General features: G+C 48.2%; 1 protein-coding gene across 1 annotated transcript in view; it reads right to left on the bottom strand.

Annotated features, from left to right (window-relative positions):
• Positions 1-16,683, bottom strand: part of PNPLA1 (patatin like domain 1, omega-hydroxyceramide transacylase) — a gene marked incomplete at its 5' end in the record, with an annotated part of 40,784 nt that extends 24,101 nt beyond the window's left edge. Inside the window, 5 exons of the mRNA XM_084611583.1 lie at positions 10,021-10,263; positions 10,953-11,013; positions 12,589-12,798; positions 14,656-14,721; positions 16,564-16,683. Of these exons, the coding sequence (XP_084467709.1) occupies positions 10,021-10,263; positions 10,953-11,013; positions 12,589-12,798; positions 14,656-14,721; positions 16,564-16,683 (700 nt within the window). The remainder of the gene's footprint in view (positions 1-10,020; positions 10,264-10,952; positions 11,014-12,588; positions 12,799-14,655; positions 14,722-16,563) is intronic.
• Positions 16,684-21,024: the final 4,341 nt, after the last annotated feature.

Below are 21,024 nucleotides of genomic sequence, written 5' to 3'. Positions count from 1 at the left end.
GTTTAGCAGGCCAGTGCTCAAACCACTGAGCTATCCCTCCCCCCATGTTCATGGGATTCTTCCGTCCTAAGTGCAGGACTCTGCACTTGTCCTTGTTGATCCTCATCAGATTTCTTTTGGCCCAATCCTCTAATTTGTCTAGGTCCTTCTGTACCCTATCTCTACCCTCCAGCGTATCTACCTCTCCTCCCAGTTTAGTGTCATCTGCAAACTTGCTGAGGGTGCAATCCACGCAATCCTCCAAATCATTAATGAAGATATTGAACAAAACCGGCCCCGGGACCGACACCTGGGTCACTCCGCTTGATATCGACTGCCAACTAGACATCGAGCGGTTGATCACTACCCATTGAGCCCAACAATCTAGCCCACCTTATAGTCCACCTTTCTATCCACCTTATAGTCCATTCATCCAGCCCAAACTTCTTTAACTTGCTGGCAAGAATACTGTGGGAGACCATATCAAAAGCTTTGCTAAAGTCAAGGTATATCACGTCCACCGCTTTCCCCATATCCACAGAGCCAGTTATCACCTCATAGAAGGCAATCAGGTTGGTCAGGCATGACTTGCCCTTGATGAATCTGTGCTGACTGTTCCTGATCACTTTCCTCTCCTCTAAGTGCTTCAAAATTGATTCCTTGAGGACCTGCTTCATGATTTTTCCAGGGACTGAGGTCTGTAGTTCTATTTAACAATCCTTTCGTGTGATATTTTGATAATAGATTATGCAAAGGGAAACTTACACATGGAAAAGTTTTAACTCAATAACTTTAGAGATGTTGCCGCAATGAAGTCAGAAGAGCTTAAATGTCAAATGGATTCAAGATCTAGGTATGTTCCAGGATTGATGAGTGGGAAAACATTCCCTGCTCAATGGCTTTGTGATGTTGTCTTCTGCAACTTGTTAAAGGAAAAACAGCTATTTAACTAGGCTGGGATCACCAAAGGCAACCAATTCCCATTGAAGGTCAATAGGATTTGGACACCTAACTCCCTTAGACTGCGTTGAGAATCCCAGCCTTACACATCATATAGTCATTTTAGCCCCGGTTCAGAAAAGCATCTCTACTGAAGACAGTTCTTAAGTGTGTGCTTCAGTCCCGTGGAAATCCAGGGGAAAGTACGTGATTTAGTGGTTCCCTGAACAGGGGCCTTTGTCTAGCTATAAAAATCTGCAAGTCCCACATCCACTGGCCCCGTGGGGCTGGGGGCAGAGGGACTGGCACTGAAGATGGACAGAATTTTCATTGCCTCCACAGTGAGGGTGCATGGAGCTCCAGAGAACCCGAAAGCACAGCTCGGGAGCTCACTGCGTTCCAGGGCTTAGACGGGTTTGGGTGTGATTAGTGAATATCTGACTCGTCAGAGGCGGTAGCAAGTGGGGAAAAGTTGCAGGCTGGATTGTACCCAGCTCAGGCCAGCAATGTGTAAGAGGATGTGTGGGGACAGAAAACAGGGAGCCCTCGGAGTAGGGATAAGACATTTCTCCCACATTCAAGGGCCAGATTCTCAGCTGGAGTAAATCAACATAGCTCCATTTCCTTTACAAAAGATTTAGGATCTTGTTTTTTAAATCTGTTTTCACCAACCCTCCTCCAGCCTAAAATTGCAACGAGTCATAGAAATATTGGGCTGAGTTTATTCCTGATGCATCTCTACCGACATGAATGGAATTACAGTTGGGATGAGTCTGGCCCATCGTGGTCACAATCCAGGAGTCCACATGAGGGCAGTAAAATGTGATGCACCTTATAACTGCAGCAGCGATTCCCCCCCCCTTCCCTGCCATCATTACACACATCACAACCTAAAGCCAGTGCTTTGGTACACACGAGACATGTGGGGGATAGTTCTGAGAAACCTACAGCATCACACGTGGGGAAAGCATCTTGTTTCTCAGGTGGGAAAGCGCAGTATCTTCTCTTGATGGAGGACCCATTGAATGAATATGGGAAAGAAACACGAACACCAGACTACTTGACTATCCAGTTGTGTGTGCGTGTGCGTGCGTGGTGAAACGAAATGTCATTTCAAAAGCAGTTTGCTTCTCCGGTTAGGCTTATGTGCACACTCACAAGCCCTGTTGGATTAAAGTGAGCGGGTGCTAGCTATCTGGAGAACTCTCTCTTTATCATCGGACCTGGGTGGCTCTGAGGGCCTGTCATGGGTGTTAAATTGAAGCACCAGCCTAGGAATCGTGATTTCAAATCCAGCCCAGGGCAGAAGTCCGAAGTTAAAAAAAAAACAGGTGTGTTGCTCCAATCTGCCTCTAGCAAAGGGGGGTTTTATTTGGGGGGAATGTAATCTGAATATAGCAGAGTAGTCAAAAGGTGCTGAAACTATTGTTGGAAAGAAAATAAACTACATAAGCAAAGGCTCGCTGGGAGTGGAGGATGATTATTAGAATCAGAGGGTTAGAAGGGACCGCAAGGGTCATCTAGTCTAACCCCTGCTAAAATGCAGGATTTGTTGTGTGTAAACCATCCAAGGCAGATGGCTATCCAGCCTCCTTTTGAAAACCTCCAGTGAAGGAGCTTCCACAACCTCCCGAGGCAGCCTGCTCCACTCTCCTGCTGTTCTGACAGTTGGGAAGTTTGTCGTGAGATTTGGGGTAGAAGTGTAGGTGGGAAGGGGGAGGGGGCTCAAGGGTTAGGGGATGGGGACTAGGGGATGAGAGAGGGGAAGGGTGCGAGACTGGGAAGGGGAACATGGGGGTGAATGACACGGGGAATGGGGCAGAATAGAGGCTGAGGTAGGAACATCTGTCAGCCACATATTGCCCTCCCATGTGCATGCCAGGGTCTGGAGCACCCTGCCCATCTGAAGTGATCTGACTCCTCTCCTTACCTCTCCTCATGTGAGCAAGGTTCCGGGAGGTTGCTTTTCTGGGATGGGGGGTCTGAGCCCTTCCCCTAGCTCCTATGGAATTTGGGGGTGCGTGCCCCCACCAGTGGTGTCTGAGGCCCACTCCCTGCCACCTGTGTGTATGCCAGGATCTCAGAGGACAATGTGGGGGCTGACAGATGTTCCCAAAAGTATGGGACATGACTGGGGAAGCCTGGCTGAAGCAGGGGCCGGAGTCCCAGCTGGGGGTGGGTAGTGGGAGGCAGGACCTGGCTCAGTGTGCAGCTCCCGCTGTGGAACCAAAGTGGCGTGTGGCCCTTGGGTAAGCTGCTATCTGTGTTATGCACACACAGCAGCACAGGGCAGGAGACAGCAAGGGGCAACTTCTTACATGTTAATGGCTTCTACCATGCCAGCTAATGGCTTAGTGGGACGGGGAGGGGAGAAGGAGCTGAAAATGTTGGAGATGGTGAGGCAGGGCATAGGGAAGGAGAGAGACACACCACACCAGTCTACTCTCACATGCTTAAAGTTACTGTAACCACCATGTACTAACACTGCCAGGTTTGGGGACATAGACCAGGGATAAGATTTCTCTCGTTGGCCCTGTTAGCAACTGCACATTGCCAACATTTCAAATCACAGAGCAACCGTGTGGCCTAGTGGAACTATTGCTAGCTCTGCCACTGGCCTGCTGCGTGACTTTGGGCAAGTCACTTCACCTCTTTGTGCCTCAGTTTCCCATCTGTAAAATGGAGATAATGATGTAAAGTTCTTTGAGATGTACTCATGAAAAGCACTATATAAAAGTTAGGCTTTTGGGTTATTACCTAGCTACAGTTGCATATCAACTGCAAATCTAGGTGAGAACTACAACTGCCTAAATGACCAACTCCTCCCAACGAACGTTTCTCTTTCTGTTTAGAAAGCTGGGAAATTAAATGGCAAAACATTTGTTAAAGTAACTTCTGAAATCCAAGAAATACAGAGTTAAGGTAAATGCTCACACCACCTTAACTCTGCCCTCTTTGAACACCCACAATGCCCATAACACACAGACTCCCACTCTACCATTTCACAGTAGTGGACAGGCGCTAGCTTCACTTTTTGTACTCTGAAACACTGAGCCTACTTCCCCACCATAATACCACAATTGTGAAATGTAACCACCACTTCTTACCTTTTTACAACCCCTTCACAGAGGGTACCACCCAAACCTGGGCATTCCCATACCCATCATTAAATCCAGACTGCTCTCATATCCTATTTCCCTGCTGACAATACCAATGGCAAGAAGACCCCAGTGCCCTGACACAATCTACACAAGTCTGTGTGGTAATGAGGCAGACTGGAACCTCAAGGTACACGTGCACCTTTTGCTTCCACATGGGGGGACTCAAACTCAGAGCTCCTCATATCACAATCACACCTCTTCCAAGCTACTCCAGCCTATTTCTCCATCATTCAGTACACTATATCCAGCATAATGAATGCAGCTGGAGTGACTGCAGATAATTCCCAATGCCTATTGCTAGTTCGGGGGCGGGGAGGAAGGGGGAGCAGAGTTAAGGTTGTGTGGGCATTCACCTTAACTCTGTATATCCTGGTTTTCAGACGTTTGAGTTTTGCTGAAGTCGATGTTGTGGAAAGGCATGAGCAATCACGGGGCAGCCTTAACTCTGTGTCAGTGATGTTTTTTGCCTTTTAATAATTGTAAAGATGAACTTATTTCCATCTCACCAGAACATATCTCTCCTTAGAATATGGTGGGCTGGGGCAGACTGTGTGTGACAATCCTTTCTTGAATACTTCTCACAGAAGGGGTAAGCTCTTGGCAGCATTAGAAACCAAGCTTGCCCCTCCACCATAAAGAACATGTCCTCAGAGAGCCAATTGTGACTGTGTGAATTGAGTCCCAATTTCATCTGTCGCTGCTTAAGCCATTCAATCAGCAGCACAGTTGCAGAGTTAATTCTGCAGCATGCCCAGTGATGACAGTCTCCTAAAGAAAGCAAATGGACATTTATTACATATGATCCACTTCTGAAGAAATGCTACGCATGTCACCTCATGCCTCCTAAAATGAGGAGGGAAGTGGTTTTCCTATCCTGTGAGAATTTTTGAGAGAAAGTCAAATTTCATGAACAGAACCCCCCACAAAAAATCTTCGGTGTGGGTTGATCAAAACATTTTATTTTGGTACTGCCCTTTTTAAAAAAAAATTAATGTAACTAATACTTCAAATAAAAAGTTATTTTGAACAAAAATTGAATAATTTTATTCCAAAAATGTTGAAATGGGACAGTTCCCCTCCCCCTGCATTGTTTTTTCTAAAGGAACAATTTGTCAAAATTGACATATTCCCGCAGGGAGTTTCGGTTTTGATGAAACCTTTTCTGATTAAAAATGTTTCAGTGAAAAATTCCCAACCTAACGCATTGTTATGAGAGTGATGGGCTAAACATTTCTGCTGCTCTGCTTAAAATGATATGTGTTCCTCGGGGACCAGGAGAGATGGAGCATAATGACTCAGTAGAGGTTCTTCAGTATCATGATGACCCTGCTGAAATCAGTGAGAAAACTCTCGTAGATGTCTATGGGCTTTGGATCAGGCTTTAAGTGCCCAAAGCAAATTTTCTAGCTGAAAAAAGAGCCCTCTACCAAAGCTAGAAACCAGACTGGACAAAGCTCTGATGAGGATATCACGCAGAACCATCAGGCATGGGCTGAGAGAAGACATTACAGTGAAAATGGGCTAGTTGTCCAATTAGTCTAAGTTCTGTGAAGTGACATTGGGGAAATCTCACTTAAGGAAGCTAAAGTCTGTCTTTTCCCCATTTAATATGTCTCTACAGAATTGCAGAGCCCCAAAATTTTCATACCTTAAAATTAGCCTCCAAAGTAGCCTCATTTTTCTCGGGGTTGGAGCGCTCTCAAAAGTCAGTGAGAGCTGCAGGCATTCAGTATCTTAGAAAATGGGACCACTTTTCCTTTAGAACCTCCTTCTAGGCACGCAGGCTTGTACATTATAGCCGAAGTGCTTAGATGGTTCCATGGCCAATGACTCTCATGTAGGGCTGACTCATCTCCCCATAGAACTCCATGGGGGAGATTGTCAAAGGCACCAGTGGTCATAAGGCATCTAACTCACCTTGACTTTCAATGAAGACTAGGATCCAGATCCTCCAAGGTACTCAGGTGCTTATCTCCTACTGAAATCAATGGGAGTTAGGCACTTAAGCCCAGATCCTCAAAGGTATTTAGGTACTGTGCCTTTGACTATCTTCTCCTCATGCCCCTCCCTCTTCAGTAGATCCCATTCCCATCAAGTCTGTAAAGCAACAGAACCTCTTACCTCTCTGACACCACTTCGTTTGACAAACCAGTGGCAGTATTTCTGACCAATCGCCTGGTCCTTATGAACTGTTGTGCCATCCAGCACATTTCGTCCAACAAGCCCCAGAGCTGTTCTATCCTTTAAAAGCAAAAACATGGACTGCGCTCACTGTGCTGTGAATGCAGAGCCAGGCCTCTAGAGGAGATTAGGGATGTGAGGAAAATGAACTACAGTTCCCATGAGCCATTCCCAAGGGTTATCTAAATTGAAATAGTTCAGGTTTTGGCCACAATATTTTAGTTTTCCGGTGTTTTGTTTTTGGATGAAAAAATCAAACTTTTCCTCAGCAAGCAGACACTTTTCATTTAATTGAAAACCGAGTTTTCCATGGAAGAACAGCTTCAACAGAAAAAATTTGACCAGCCCTAAGAATGAGGAGTAGAACCCTAAGTCTCCCAACTCCCACTCCCTTGCAGTAGACCACATGGTCTCACCAAAGAACCACAGCTGAAGCTGCAAGGCTGAAAAGCCATCAGAAACTCTCATTCAGCACAAACTCATAAGAAAATAAGCATGGCCATACTGGGTCAGACCAAAGGTCCATCCAGCCCAGTATCCTGGCTCCCGGCAGTGGCCAGTGCCAGGTGCCCCACAGGGAATGAACAGAACAGGGAATCATCAAGTGATCCATCCCCTGTCGCTCATTCCCTGCTTCTGGCAAACAGAGGCGAGGGACACCATCCCTGCCCATCCTGGCTAATAGCCATTGATGGACCTATCCTCCAGGAACTTATCTAGTTCTTTTTTGAACCCTGTTATAGTCTTGGCCTTCACAACATCCTCTGGCAAGGAGTTCCACTGACTGACTGACTGAGTCGTGTGAAGAAATACTTCCTTCTGTTTGTTTTAAACCTGCTGCCTATTAATTTCATTTGGTGACCCCTAGTTCTCGTGTTATGAGAAAGAGTAAATAACACTTCCTTATTTTCTTTCTCCACACCAGTGATGATTTTATAGACCTCAGTCATATCCCCTCTAGTCGTCTCTTTTCCAAGCTGAAAAGTCCCAGTCTTATTAATCTCTCCTCATACGGAAGCCGTTCCAGACCCATAATCATTTTTGTTGCCCTTTTCTGAACCTTTTCCAATTCCAATAGATCTTTTTTGAGATGGGGCGACCACATCTGTACGCAGTATTCAAGATGTGGGCGTACCATGGATTTACATAGAGGCAACATATTTTCTGTATTCTTATCTATCCCTTTCTTAATGATTCCCAACCTTCTGTTTGCTTTTTTGACTGCCGCTGCACATTGAGTGGATATTTTCAGAGAACTCTCCACAATGACTCCAAGATCTTTCTTGCGTGGTAACAGCTCATTTAGACCCCATCTTGACTCACCTCTTACTAAGAGAAAACATCATCTTTGTAGGAAGCTTATATGACATAAGACACTGTAATATTATCTCAGCCACCGAGTCCAGCAATCCAGGTGTCTTCTGCCTCTCCCGGGCAGCTGGAGTGACAGCCAAATGCCAATAACAGATAAACAAACACAAGGCTTTAAAAAAGACTCATAATTTATGGAGCAAATTCAGCTAAAGGAAACCCCAAAATGAATAGTGTCCTGAAAATCGTGCTGAGTCTAGACACCCCGGCCTACCCTCCAAGAGAGAATTTCCTTTAAACGGCTGAGCTGTCAAAGGAAAGTAAGGAAATTAGCCACCCGAATCCCATTGGAATCCAATGGGAGTTGGACGCAAACTATTTGTCCCCTGTGCAAATCCCACCTTCGCCCCAGTTTTGGTTGTAGCCCTATCCCAGTGATGGTCTTTTAACCCCTCTGTTGCTCATAGCAATAGATATTAGTGTTATATTTGTCGCTTACCTGTGCTATGGGCATTGACTGGGTCTTTAGTTTCCTCGGAACTTCAGAGAAATGTAAACAAGGTTGGAATGCACCAAAAATGTGTCAGGAATTTTAAATCTGTGGCTGCTGCTTTATACACACTTTCCATTTATATGTATACATGCGTGTTCACACACCCACACACACACTTACTTTACTACAGTTCACCATCGAGCAGCAATCAATGTAGCAACCCTAACGTTTACCGTACTCACACTCCCAATGTGCATTTACCCCAGCTGCAATACACATCCCAGACACAGGGGGCTGGATCAGCTGTGCATCTGGAATGGGGACCCTGACAACAAAATGAGTGTCATCATCGTAGCATCACCCTCCCCCATTGCTCCTGACCCCACCACCCACCACCACTGGATAACCACAGGTTGAGTGGGGGGGAGCCACAGGTCAGCTGTTCTCAGCGGTATCGTCCTTTGTTGGCCCCTCGAATATCTGTGCACACATCCAAGCTTCAATGAAAGTTTGGCTTGAATAGATGTGACACAGACACTCCTTGGCAAAGGCTCCTCCCCCTGTTCTTTGCACACAACTCTCATGTCACGCCTGACAAATTTATTACACCAAACACATGTCTTGCAGGATATTTATCCACAAAGCGTAACATGAAGGTATCTACAGAAAGCTCATCAAGACTCATGATCAGTGTGAGCTGTATGTACGGAAGATATTTAAAGGGTAATGTATTTATATTGAAAGTCTGCTTTACGGAGCTGGAGGGAAAGTTAGTCACCAGGGGATAATGTGTCTTAGTGACGGCCCAGTTAGCCAGGAGGGAGTTGTCACCCCACCCTGCTTAGCCAGTGATGCAATGCAAGGCTCCATTTTTCAGCCCTACTCAATACCAAGACTTCAATGGGAAATAATCAAAGACAATTCCAAACAATGGAAACCACTGGAAGATACAAAAAGACACAGGTTGACCCTGCCTATGAACATAAACAAAAGACTAACAGAGCATAGGCCAAGGCACTCTGTATTCATTCACTGAGGAAACATCTTAAGGAGCAAGGGGAGGCTTTCATGAACGTTTGGATCCTGGTTCTTGTGAAACCAGCCAGCTCTGCAACAGACTAAACTTTGAGGGGAAATCTCATTTTATGAGATAGGAGAGGGAACTATTGATAAGTGTAGACCCAGGTTTGCGTTTTATGATTTTGCTTTGTATTGTAACCATTTGTTTCCAGCATTTTCTCTCGTTTCTAGTACCCTTTCTTAACCAGACCTACTTTTATTTTGTTACACGTGCTCACAAGTGCTGTGTGTTATGCAGGAAGGGTGGTTTAAGGTAAAATGGGACAGGGTGCACCTCTGGAGGCAAAGGATCTGGAATTTCTGTGAGCATCTAGCATCACGGGCTGGACATCATGGAGGAATGAGTCAAAGGGTCTCAGAGACTGGGGTGCATCTATTGTTCACCTGCAAGGTGAAGTTAGGGCTGGCGTAGCCGGGAGGAGAGTCCTCGGGGGGCTGAAAGGCTGGTGGTGGTAGGTAACTGACACCCTGCCACCACAAGGAAGACACCTTCTCCATGGAGACAGGAGGTAGCAAGGTGACTGTCTCTCCAAGGTGTCCCAAGAATTGTCCCATAAGTAAGTGCTTCAGGATTTGGCTCAGTAATGATATTTAGTAGGCATCTGTCCATCGAAAAAAATGGCTTAACTGCTTTATTTCAAGCACAGCGAAGCAGATATAAAAGACATAGTAAAGCCATAAAAACCCCACTGGACTGCTGGGCTCAAAGGCCTTCGCCTCACTGAACGAGGCCTGGAATCCCTTCCCATCCCTCCCATCCAATACAAAGCAAACCCACATCCCTTCCCTTCCTGCAGCACCACCCCACAGATCCCAAGCAAACTGTTACACAGCTGGAGAAAACCCAGCAGGAGGAAAGAAATCAGACTTCTCTACCTTTGTGTTGGCGGGGGGGCAGCTGCTGCAGTATTTTCTGGTCTGTTCCATTGAGTGTCCCGCTCACAGCAGGAGCCTGCTTGGGGGGTGGGTCCCTGGGAGCTGGCCCATTGGATTCCAGCCCCACTGCGTCTGGGTTCTGGCATGACGACTCCTCACTGGCTCGAGACAAGTCATTTTTACTGAGCAAACTGGCAAACTGGAAGTTCACCGTGTTGGCGGGATAATTGATACCAGAGGCATCTATGAGACATGACGACAAAGGGTAAAACTGTTCATAAACAGTCAGGTAAAACTAAGTGATGTTTAATTGCAGGGGATTATGTGGAAGATCCTGGTGACACTTCATGAGACTGGAAACTTTAGGACACCTAGTTCCCATCGACTTTCATGGCTTGTTGACTTTCACTAGAAGCCTGCCGTACCTTTGTTAATGTCCCCCTCATAGCCTAAGTGCACCTGGCCAGCAGGTTTGTCTGAGCTTCTGACCCATATCTCCTGGGGCTTTAGCAAAACCACGGTTAGTGTTGATTCTTATGTCATGAGGCATTGAGTTCCATAGGCTCCTGTGGAAGTTCTATTCCCTGTGGATACAAGCCTCCCTTTGTTGCTGGACAGTTCTCACTGTTCTAGAGGAATGTTGCTGTCATGGAAGGCCATGGTCACAGAGAGTACAACAGAGAGATGTCTCCAACCATATCAAATTGACCTTGTAGGTCTTATAAGACAAAGGGTTAGGGTAATAAACACGAACAGAGAGAGATGTCTCCAGTAGCCTAGTGAGAAGCAAGTCATTTAGATACATGTTTCCTTTATTGCTCACTAGTGGAGGTGCAGGCGATTTGAAACCATGTGTTTTATCGTTCCTCCTGCATGTCAATGCCATACAGAGAATGCCTCCTGTCTGTTTACAGGCTCGGGGTAACACTTACTGTTCCTGTGTAAGAAAAGGACAGCATCCTGATACCCTCGAGAAAAAAACTCATTCAGGACCTGTGGAGGAAAGCACCTGGCATCAGAAAGAATTCCAGCTGCAGGAAGTGTTCTTCTAGGGTCAGAAGTCATGTCTTCTCTAATGCTGTTCGATACGCCATGTGGGGAATTAATAGCTGGGGCCAGATCCTCAGTGCTTAAAGGGTCCCTGGTCAAAAGGGGCCACAGACCCAGCAAATAATACTTCTGCAACTCAAGCTGGTCACTGAGGGGCGCATGGCCTGGAGGAAATCCCCCTCTGATTGCTTGCCCTCCCCACTTCTCTGCCTCCTGGGGTAGAGCAGCCGATCAGATTGCAATTTCTGGTTCTTGTCCTGCTGCAGGAAACAGGCAGAGCTACCCCTCAACTCCCCCAAAGCCCTTTGCACTGGAGGGGAGGAGGGAGCAGAAAAAACCCACCAGATCAGGGCAGCTATGTCCCCCTTCTCCTCCAGTGAGCAACAGGGGCAGCACCTCTGCTCCTTCCCACTCCCCCCGCCCCCCGTGCCTGGCCTGGGAAAGTAGGGGGTGCAGGAGTGGGGGAGAAGAACCCCTGGGACCACCCCTACCCCCAGCCTAGAAGGAGGGGAAGAGGGGACCCTGGTGCAGGTCTGGGAAGGGGGGTGAAGTACCCCGGGGCGGCAGGAAGAGGTGAGGTGGAGGGCGGGGGGTGAATGGATGTGAGGGCAGAATTGATGGGGAGCAAGAGAGCAGGCAGCTGTGATGTTGCCAAGAGTTATGCCAGTCTACACCAGCTGAGGATCGGGCCCATGGCGTCCAGAACTGGAGGTGCACATCAATCCCAGGACTGTGTGGCACAATCCTGGTTGGGCGGCACAGCAGCAGATGTGTGCTGGGCCAGAGCCGCAGCCGGTGTAAACGAGCATTGACTTCAGTGGGGCTAGGCTGAGTACGCTAGCTGAGGTTCTGGCCCGTCGTCTGCAGCGTAGGGACGTAGGAGCCGCCAGGCTGGAGCAGGCCCAAGTTCTATTCCATCCAGTATCCATCTCTGACAGGGGCCAGTCCCAAATGCTTCAGAGGAAGGTGTAAGAACCCCACAATAGCAGATGTGGGATAATCTTCCCCCCCCCCCCCACACACACACACCTTTGAGGGTTTCAGCCTAATCCCTAATAGAGATCGATTTAAACCCTAAAGCATGGGATGGTTGCTCGCTGGCTCTGATGCTCGCTGGCTCTGATAAAAGATGCTCGCTGGCTCTGATAAAAGTACCGCCAGTGGGTACAGGTACCAGCTCAAAGGCTATTTCATCTGGAAAAAGAACAGGAGGACTTGTGGCACCTTAGAGACGAACCCATTTATTTGAGCATGAGCGTTCGTGGGCTACAGCTCCTCGGATGCATTCACTTCCTCGGATGCATTCATGCAGGAATAAATTGGTTCGTCTCTAAGGTGCCACAAGTCCTCCTTTTCTTTTTGCGAATACAGACTAACACGGCTGCTACTCTGAAATATTTCATCTGGGACAGCTACCTCGAAAAAGGGATGATCCTGGGAAAACCTGGAGAGGGGGGAACCCTACCTGAGGGTAAGACGATTGAGAAGCACTGGGGTACATTGGCAGGGACCACTTACAAGGTAGCTGGGTGGAAAGAGAGCATAGCTAAACCGGCACAGGTTTTCCATTGAGATCTGAATGCTGCTGTTAAGGATCTGAAAAGAGTAGAAGATAGCCGGGCAGTCCCGGGGACAGATGTCGAGCTCGCCCGTGAATGGGGACACCGTGATCACAGTCTCCAGGTCAGAACACGGCTGCAGGTTAGTGAAACCTCCATCGACGTAGCGCTGGGGTACGGGGTAGAAACAACAGGGAAGTTTGTTTGGAGACGATCGTAGTTAAAAGTAGTCAGGAGCGTCGCAGCAATCAGGACAGGTGATCGTGGGACCAATGCAGGCCTGCTGTTTGTTACATGTGGGTGTCTGAATAGGGTACCTGCCACCTCAGTGGGGCTCTGCAAATTAGTAGCATGTATAATAATCCCTACCTCTTATCTAGTGCTTTTCATCAGTAGATCTCAAAGTGCTTTACAAAGGAGAGCAGCGTCATCACCCCCATTTTATAGCTGGGGAAACTGAGGCAGGGAGCAGTGACGTGACTTGCCCGAGGTCACCCAGCAAGCCAGTGCCAGGAATAAGAACCCGGGCCTCCTGAATCCCAGGCCACTGATCTCTGATCCCAGAGGGCAAAAGATCAGCTTGTGGTTAAGGCACAGGAACAGGAGTTAGGAAATGTGGGAGCTATTCTTGCCTCTGCCACAGATTTCCTGTGTGACCTTGGACAAGTCACTTATCCCATCGGTACCACAGCGGGGGATAATGCTCTCTGCCTACCACCCATGGGGTGTTGGGAGACTGAATGCATTACTTGCTTGTAAAAGAGCTTTGTAATCCTTGTACGGGGAGTGCTAGCAAAGTGCAACACACACCTATTTTTTGAACATCCCGTGAATCCTTAAGGCTCTGGGGCGCCTTCAGGGCTGGCCACTTTGCTGAACTGTTTTCTTTGCTGCGTTACATGGATAATCGTGGGGTGCATTGTTCCAGTGAGGGAAGAAAGGTCTGTAATGGGGTCTGGATTCCTGGGAGGAGCTAGTCCCTGCCCCTACTTGGAACCTTTCCTATTCCCCCAACCTGTCCTGCTTCTTCACCCCTCCTCCCTCAGCCACGTTCTCCCCACGTAGCCATGGGTCAAGAGCTGAGAGGAGCAGCTTGGGAGAGAGAGTTATTGGCTGGAGTCCAGGGCCTGCCTGCATGGGAGGTGTAGCCAGTGGGACATGAGAATGGCTGAGAAAGTTAAACCAAACCCCACCATAGTTAAAAAATACAGGTTACTATACAGCAGCCACCATGGTAGTGACTGGCTTGTTACAATGAGCATGATGACACAATCGGTGGTGATTATTAAAGGCTTGTTGTCAAGCTGCAACAGGGCAGCTCGTGAAGGCTTTAGCCTGCGTGGGAGGGAATATCCCAGCTACTCCACAGATATATCCAGCTACTCATGAGCCTGTTTGTCAAGCTTGTAAATACTAGACCCGTGACAGAGCACTATGAGAGCTCTGAATTTAAGCTGCTACTTAAAGGCAACATCCTGCGTCTGGCGCTTTTTTGTAGCTTTGGCATGCTGGCTTTGGCAATTTCTGCGTGGCGCAATCACATCCAGCCCCCTAGGGAACTCTGTACAGACTGCTCTGAGCTGAATTCAACTCGCTGGTGACATTTGGGCTTTTATCCTCTCTGTGCAGGATTCAAGAGACCCTGAAATTTACCACCGAAATCAAAAGGGTGCGAAGCCACAGCGACTGAAACAGAGCAAACTAAAAGTTGTTGAAACAAGTGAACCCCCCCCCAGCAGCAAGATTCCTGGAGCTATCGGTCACACCCACCACAGGGAATTCATGGACGAAATTCAGTGACTTGGGGTTATACCGGAGGTTGGACTTGATGGCCCAGTGCAGCCTTTAGATCTATGGAATGGATCCACCCTTAGCTAGTGTAAATGGGCAAAAGTCTGTGGGGCAACACGTATTTACACCAGCTGAGGATTTGGCCTTATGAAGCGATATCTGAGAGCAGCGTCTGGCAATAGATTGGTGAGAATAAAAAGCGTATCCCCTGGAATATTAGCTAAAGAGCACTCACCACACCTCGGAAGGAGGGAGGGATGAATCCGCAATAGATAGGAACAAAGCAGCTGCAGATCAGTGCCTGTGAGGAGAAGAGAAGCACAGAAGGGTCACAGAAGAGCATACTTCACCCCTCAACTTCCCCAAGTTGGGAAGCGATTGGATTTATTGCCCAGAGATTCAGGCTTCTTTACGGAGATAAACTGGGGCTGACATACTGTGATCTGGAGCCAAACTAGAGCTGGTCAAAACTTGGAATTTTCATTCTGGGAGAAATTCTGACGTGTCAGAAATGTCCTTTCATCCCAACACAAAAAGCCAACATTCCAAATTTCCCGCGAAACCAAATTTCCGACCTTTCATTTCAGAAATATCGAAACGACCCTATTGAAACAAAATGTTCCAGGGAGTTCAAAGTGCTTCATTTCAATACTAGACTATCATAAAACCAGGGGTGGAAATGATAACGTCTAAACGAAGCACTTTGGCCTTATCAAAATGAAACGTTTTGATAATTTTGCATCGCAAATTGTGCTAAATCCATATGTTCCCATGAAACATTTCAATGTGGCCAAATCGGCATTTTCCAACAGAAAAATGTTCATCAGACAATTTTGACGAGCTCTAATCCAGACTTTTAAATGTTGGGTGGATCTTGGGGCCTACTCGGTGATGCATCAATCTGTATTTAAATCAGGACAGGCATTGCTAAGAACAGTATTAAATCCAATGTGGGTGAGGGAAGTGGTCCTATGAGTAAATAGGGGGAGAGAAACCCATCCCTGTTTGATTAAGGGCCTGGGATCAGGAGTCTTGCAGAGTGGGCAGGGCAGTGCTCCCAACCTATTGGGGATGAGCAGGGGGAAAGGGACTAGCATATAGGCTGCCTTCTGGCCGCTTGTTGGAATATAGCAGCACACGTGGTCTGCTGGATTCTCCAAGCCCAAAGCCAAAAAAAGGCGGATTGGGGGGAAATGGCCAGCTGGAGCAGAGGCTGGCTGAGGGCCTGCAGCGGCCCTGAATGATAACCCAGCTCCAGGGGAACAGCTCGGGGAAACTACTGCCTTAAGGAGGGCTGGAGTAGCTGTCTGGGAGGCAGCCCAGCTCCAAGGGAAGGGGCTGAGGATTTACGTCCTAAGGAGAGATGGGGCAACTCCATGGAGCACAACCCAGCAGCCAGAAAGATTTGCAGAAGCTCCTTAGGAGCTGGATGGGAAGGAGCCCCCCAAGACAACCAAACCACAGAACAGGAGCAATGGAATCTTCACTCTGGCGAGGGATGTGGGTAGAAGGTAGGAGCAGCCCAGGAAGGTGGCAAGTGATTGGAAGGAGCGGTCCTGAACTGCCTTACACAGGGTCCCTGGGCTGGCGCCCAGAGGAGAGGGCAGGCCGGGGCTCCCCTACCTCTTCCCCAACAGAGGAGACAGTATGAGCCTCAGGACTGAGAGAGGCAGCCTGCAAGGGGAATGAGGCCTCAACATAAAGGCCCATAGACACGGGGACTGGGTTTGTTTAGACTTTTCAGTCACCCTGAATGGGGGACCAGGTTTGGAATGTGCCGCGGCTGGGAGGCAGAGGCCGCAGCCGGCGATAAGGTTAGAAAGCTTGACAACAAGGGGCGCTAGGAACACCTAGCCTGGAGGACCTCTCCCACAGTTAGCACACACCAGAACAGGCTGTTTCCATGAGAGCTACTTTCTGGCCACGTCTGGTGCTCGTAACTTAATATGCTGCTTCTGAACCTAGGACCAGGGTGGAATCTATGGACCAGGACAGAGGTGGAATTCTCTCCTCCCTCTGCCTGTTCATGCACGTTGAGCTAAGCTCCATGGACTTCACCTCTCCCTCCTGAACTCAGTTTGTGTTGTTTTTTTCTCATTTAATTTCACTGCAGGCTCAGCAGAGAGGAGACCACCCCCGTTACCTGAATCAGGTCCTCCTTCGAACTGAACTCGGAAACCATGACATTCTGTCCATCCATCATCCGGGTGAGGGAAATATGCAGCCTCCCCGAAGCCACCTGGTGAGAGTTCTCTGGCAACATCTTGTACAATCCCTTCTGTATGGTGCGGAGCGTGTTGCACCCGGGAGACAGAGGGCCGAGAATTGTTTTCCTGGCATCTCTCACCACTTCATGGAAAGATTCTTTTAGGTCCTCTGATCAAGGGAGGGAAAACAGAGGTCATTTATCACCAGCTTTCCTTAAAGGCCCAATAGTCCTAAGATTGCCCAACGCGATACCCCTGTGTTTTCAGTCATGTATCGTTTTGTTGAGCTGTAACCTTTTGGATGGAAATTGCCCACTCTCTGCCCTAAGTGGAATATTTTCAGAAAGTTTGATTGACAACAGAGCAGCCGTTTTTGAGAAAGAAGTTAGTGACAAACAGGCAGTTTGATCAACATTCATTATTTGTTGGTGTCCTTTTGAGCAGTGGTAGCATCTTAGGGTATGTCTACACTTTGCACTGGTGGGGAGGGGAGATTCCCAGGAATTCCAGCCTGAGGAGACGTAACCACAAGAGTTCTCATCAAGCTCCATGAGAGCTAATGTGAGTATGTCCCCTCCAGCTGGGGCTCCATGGCAGTCTCGGGGCACCCAGGACTGAAAGTCACCCTGTTATCCCCTGCCTCAGCCGAGAAGGAATCATTTCGGTGCCTGCCTGGGTGTCATCTCGCTGACACCACCAGCCTTTCAGCCCCTCGAGCGCTCTCCTCTGAGCTATGCCAGCCCCAACTTCACCTTGTGGGTTAGCAATAGGCGTACCCCAGTCCCCAAGTCCCTTTGACATGTTCCCCTGTGATATGCAGCCCCTGATGCTGGCTGCTCACAGAAATCCCAGATCCTCCACCCCCAGAGGTCCAGTTTTACATTAAACCACCTTTGCTGTACAACACACAGTACTTGCGGGCACGTACCTTTATTTTGTTACAAGTGTATTTAAGAAAGGGTAAAGATTTAACTAGACAAGAGAGAAAGTGCTGGAAACAAATGGTTACAATGCAAAGCAAAATCATAAAACGCAAACCTGGGTCTACGCTTATCAACATTCATGAAAACACCCCCTCTCCACAAGGGGTTTCCTCAGTGTATGGATTCAGAGGACGTCTCCCTCCTCTGTGTTACACCGAAACAGTCTTTTGCTTCTGTTCACAGACAGGAGGAATCCCTGTCTTGTTGTAAGGTTCCCTTTTCACCTTCCAGTGGTTTTGATTGTTCGCAGTTACCTCTGATGGTTTTCCATTGAAAGTCTTGGTATTGCCAAGGCTAAGCAACTGAGCTTATCATGGGCTAAACAGGGCAGGGAGGCAACTCATTCCTGCCTAAATGGACCATCACCAAGATTGTCCCCTGGTGACTAATTTCTACTCCCAGTCCCTTAAATATTACCGGTACGTACATCTTGCAAAGATTATGAGTCTTGACAAGTGACGAGCTTTCTGTGGATACCTTACACGTTACTCTTCATGGAGAAATATCCTGTAAGACGTGTGCTTGGTGTAGTGAGTTTCTCAGGTCTGAGGTGAGAGTTGTCTGTGTCGAACAGGGGACCCTTTACTTAAGAGCCTCTGTGTCACAGAATCACACACACAGAGAGCTCAAAATGTAGACATACCCGTAGCAGCTTGGAGAAGGAAGGTGACATTTGGCAGGGGGGAAACCCTGAGGTCGCAGAAGTGGCTTTTTGCTCTCCCAGAAAAAATTCATCCAAATTTGGCCCAGTCATAAACCACAGGAAATAATCCTTTAAGTGACAATCAGAGGCCCATGAGGGTTTGCACAATGATGGAACATTTTATCAAACTGCAGACTTGTGTCCTAGTGGATTGTGCAGTCTGCCAGGCCCCTCGGAGCCTCGGCATCATCTCAAAGCAGCCGAATGGAGCTGTGGCTTCCTGCAAGGCACAGGCAGAATGGATCTGTCTCCTCCTCCCACAATACCCGTTGGCCTAGAGGCAGGACACTGGGCTAAACACCAGGAGAACGTGTGCTCTAGGTTTGCCTCTTGCACGGACTGGCCCCTGATGAGCTGTATTTCACATCCCTTCTTAGGGAGCACAGTCTCACATCTCTACGTGAGTCTCAGTCTGAAGACAGGGAATCTGAGGACCAGAGAAGTTACACAGGGCAATTTCTGGCACAGCTGGGACTGGAACAGTTCAGGAGAATCTAGCTGAGCCCTGTTGTTTCAGCGGGAGGCTCAGATGGGTCCTGAGTTTAGCAGAGGAGCTGAGTGAATGTGGGGAACTGCGGGCGTGGTGCCACCGATCTGTTTCAGTCAGATCATGCTGTCTTCTGGTAAAATCCTGACTCGGGTGGCTCAGGGAGTAGAAATCTCTGTGAGAGGATCCTCTTGTGATTCCCTCATGACCTCTCATCACAGGGAGGGGTGGGCTCTGCACTATTCATCACCGCATCCCTGTGAGGATAGATAAATATTATCATTCCCCACTTCACATGAGAGGAAACAAGGTGCCGTTAATAATTACATCAGCCCTGCAAGGCCGATAGGGACTGGATCATCCTCATTTGATAGCTGGGGAAACTGAGGCACAAAGCCAGGGCATGACTTGCCCAAGAGAGTCAATATCAGAGCTCAGGAGTTCCTGGTTCCCAGTCCTGATATTAGAGCACTGTCCCTTTTCAGCAGCATGAAGAGAGAGAGGGGAGAGGGCTGTGGAAGAATGGCTGATGGCCTTTCAACTCCAGCATGCGGCTGCTTACAGCTTAATTATATACTTGGTCCTGATGTAGGCAGGCTCCCACTGAAGCCGTGAATAAGATGAATACCTCAGTTTCCACGATATGCATCTGAGGAAGTGAGCTGTAGCTCACGAAAGCTTATGCTCTAATAAATTGGTTAGTCTCTAAGGTGCCACAAGTCCTCCTTTTCTTTTTGCGAATACAGACTAACACGGCTGTCACTCTGAAACCTCAGGACTGGCATTGCATCTCCTGTAGATTAGGAACTGCCAGACTGGATCAGACCTGGGGTCAATCTAGGTCAAGATTCTGTCTCCTACTTCACAGGAAGGTGCAAGAAACTCTTCGGGAGTAGGCAATGGGATAACCTGCCCCCAGGGGAAGTTTCTTCCGGACATCCGTTAGTTAGAGGTTGCCTCACACACTGAAGCAGGATGCTTTAGATTAGGATCTGGCTATCTGGCCACGCAGAAGCGAGATCATTGGGAATTCAACAAACCCTTGGGCCCACATTCAAGCCCTAGATTATTTTACGTATGGCCGGCAGCACATTCAACCCATGATCCTGCAGAGATTTCTGCACGTGCTGAAATTTGCACATGCACCAGTTCCACCGGCATCCAGGCGGTTCCTCACATGTGTAAAGTTGAGCCACCTGCTCAAGATTTTGCAGGACTAGGGCCTAATCTGGCAAGAACAAAGCTCACTTGGGGCTGTGTTCTGGCTGTCCCAGTGCAGCAACCCCTGAGATTGCTCTAGAAAGATGGGCGGGCAGACAGGCAGATTGGATGGAGCAAAAATATCTTCGTGTCCTGAAGGCACTGGAGCAACCCAGGAACTAAGAGCAGTTATAAATGTTTGAGCAGATGTTCTGGGCATGTGACATAACAACTAATGCTTTGCGGGGTCAAGCGAGGAGGCAATGGAGCGGAATTTCAAATCAAAGTTGCTTGAAAACCAAATGACAAACGTTTGTGATTTTTGCTATAATAAAACAGAGCGGCATGGATTTTCCTTTAGTCTGCAGCCTGACTAAACAAGAGGGCTCCAAACTCATCTCTGGGAGCCAGAGCTACTGGCTGTGATTGCCCAGAAGCGGGACGACCTGTGAGCTGCAGGACGCTATTGGACTGAACCATTACAGCTGCCTCCTCTATAGATTTCCTCGTGGTAGCTTTCCCCCTGCAAGCCCGGGAATGTGCCAGTCGGGCACCACTGTCTTACAAGCAGCAGCTAAGATATTGGTACATAGATGGGTATGCTTTTTTTTTTTCTGCCTTAAAAATTTCTTTAAAAGCAGCAAGGCTTGGGGTGTGTCCACATGGGGCAGGACTGTGCACTGCATGGGTGTGATTTCTAAAGTGCATATTCACGGGTCCGTGTATACCTTGCTGGTGTGAACTAAACGTTCCCTAGTGCACTTTAACATAGCGCCCTTAATTTCTACACTAAAACCAGCACCTGGAGATCGACAAATCACCCAGGGGCTGCTCCTCTTGGTCCCATTGATGCCAATCAGACGTTTGCTGTTTCTTAAACAGGGGCAAGATCAAGCCCTTACATTACAAGATCACAGGGATTTGGGGCACATCTATGCTGCAGTAAGACCCATGGCACAGCCAGGGCGGCCCAAATCAGCTGACTCAGGCTCACAGGGCTTGGGCTGCAGTGTAAAGCTTCAGG

The sequence above is a fragment of the Lepidochelys olivacea genome (assembly GCF_965140295.1).
Source record: "Lepidochelys olivacea isolate rLepOli2 genome assembly, chromosome: 21".
Taxonomy (NCBI): Eukaryota; Metazoa; Chordata; order Testudines; family Cheloniidae; genus Lepidochelys; species Lepidochelys olivacea.
Note: the sequence above shows the minus strand (reverse complement) of the source record. Positions and strands in the feature narration are given on the sequence as shown.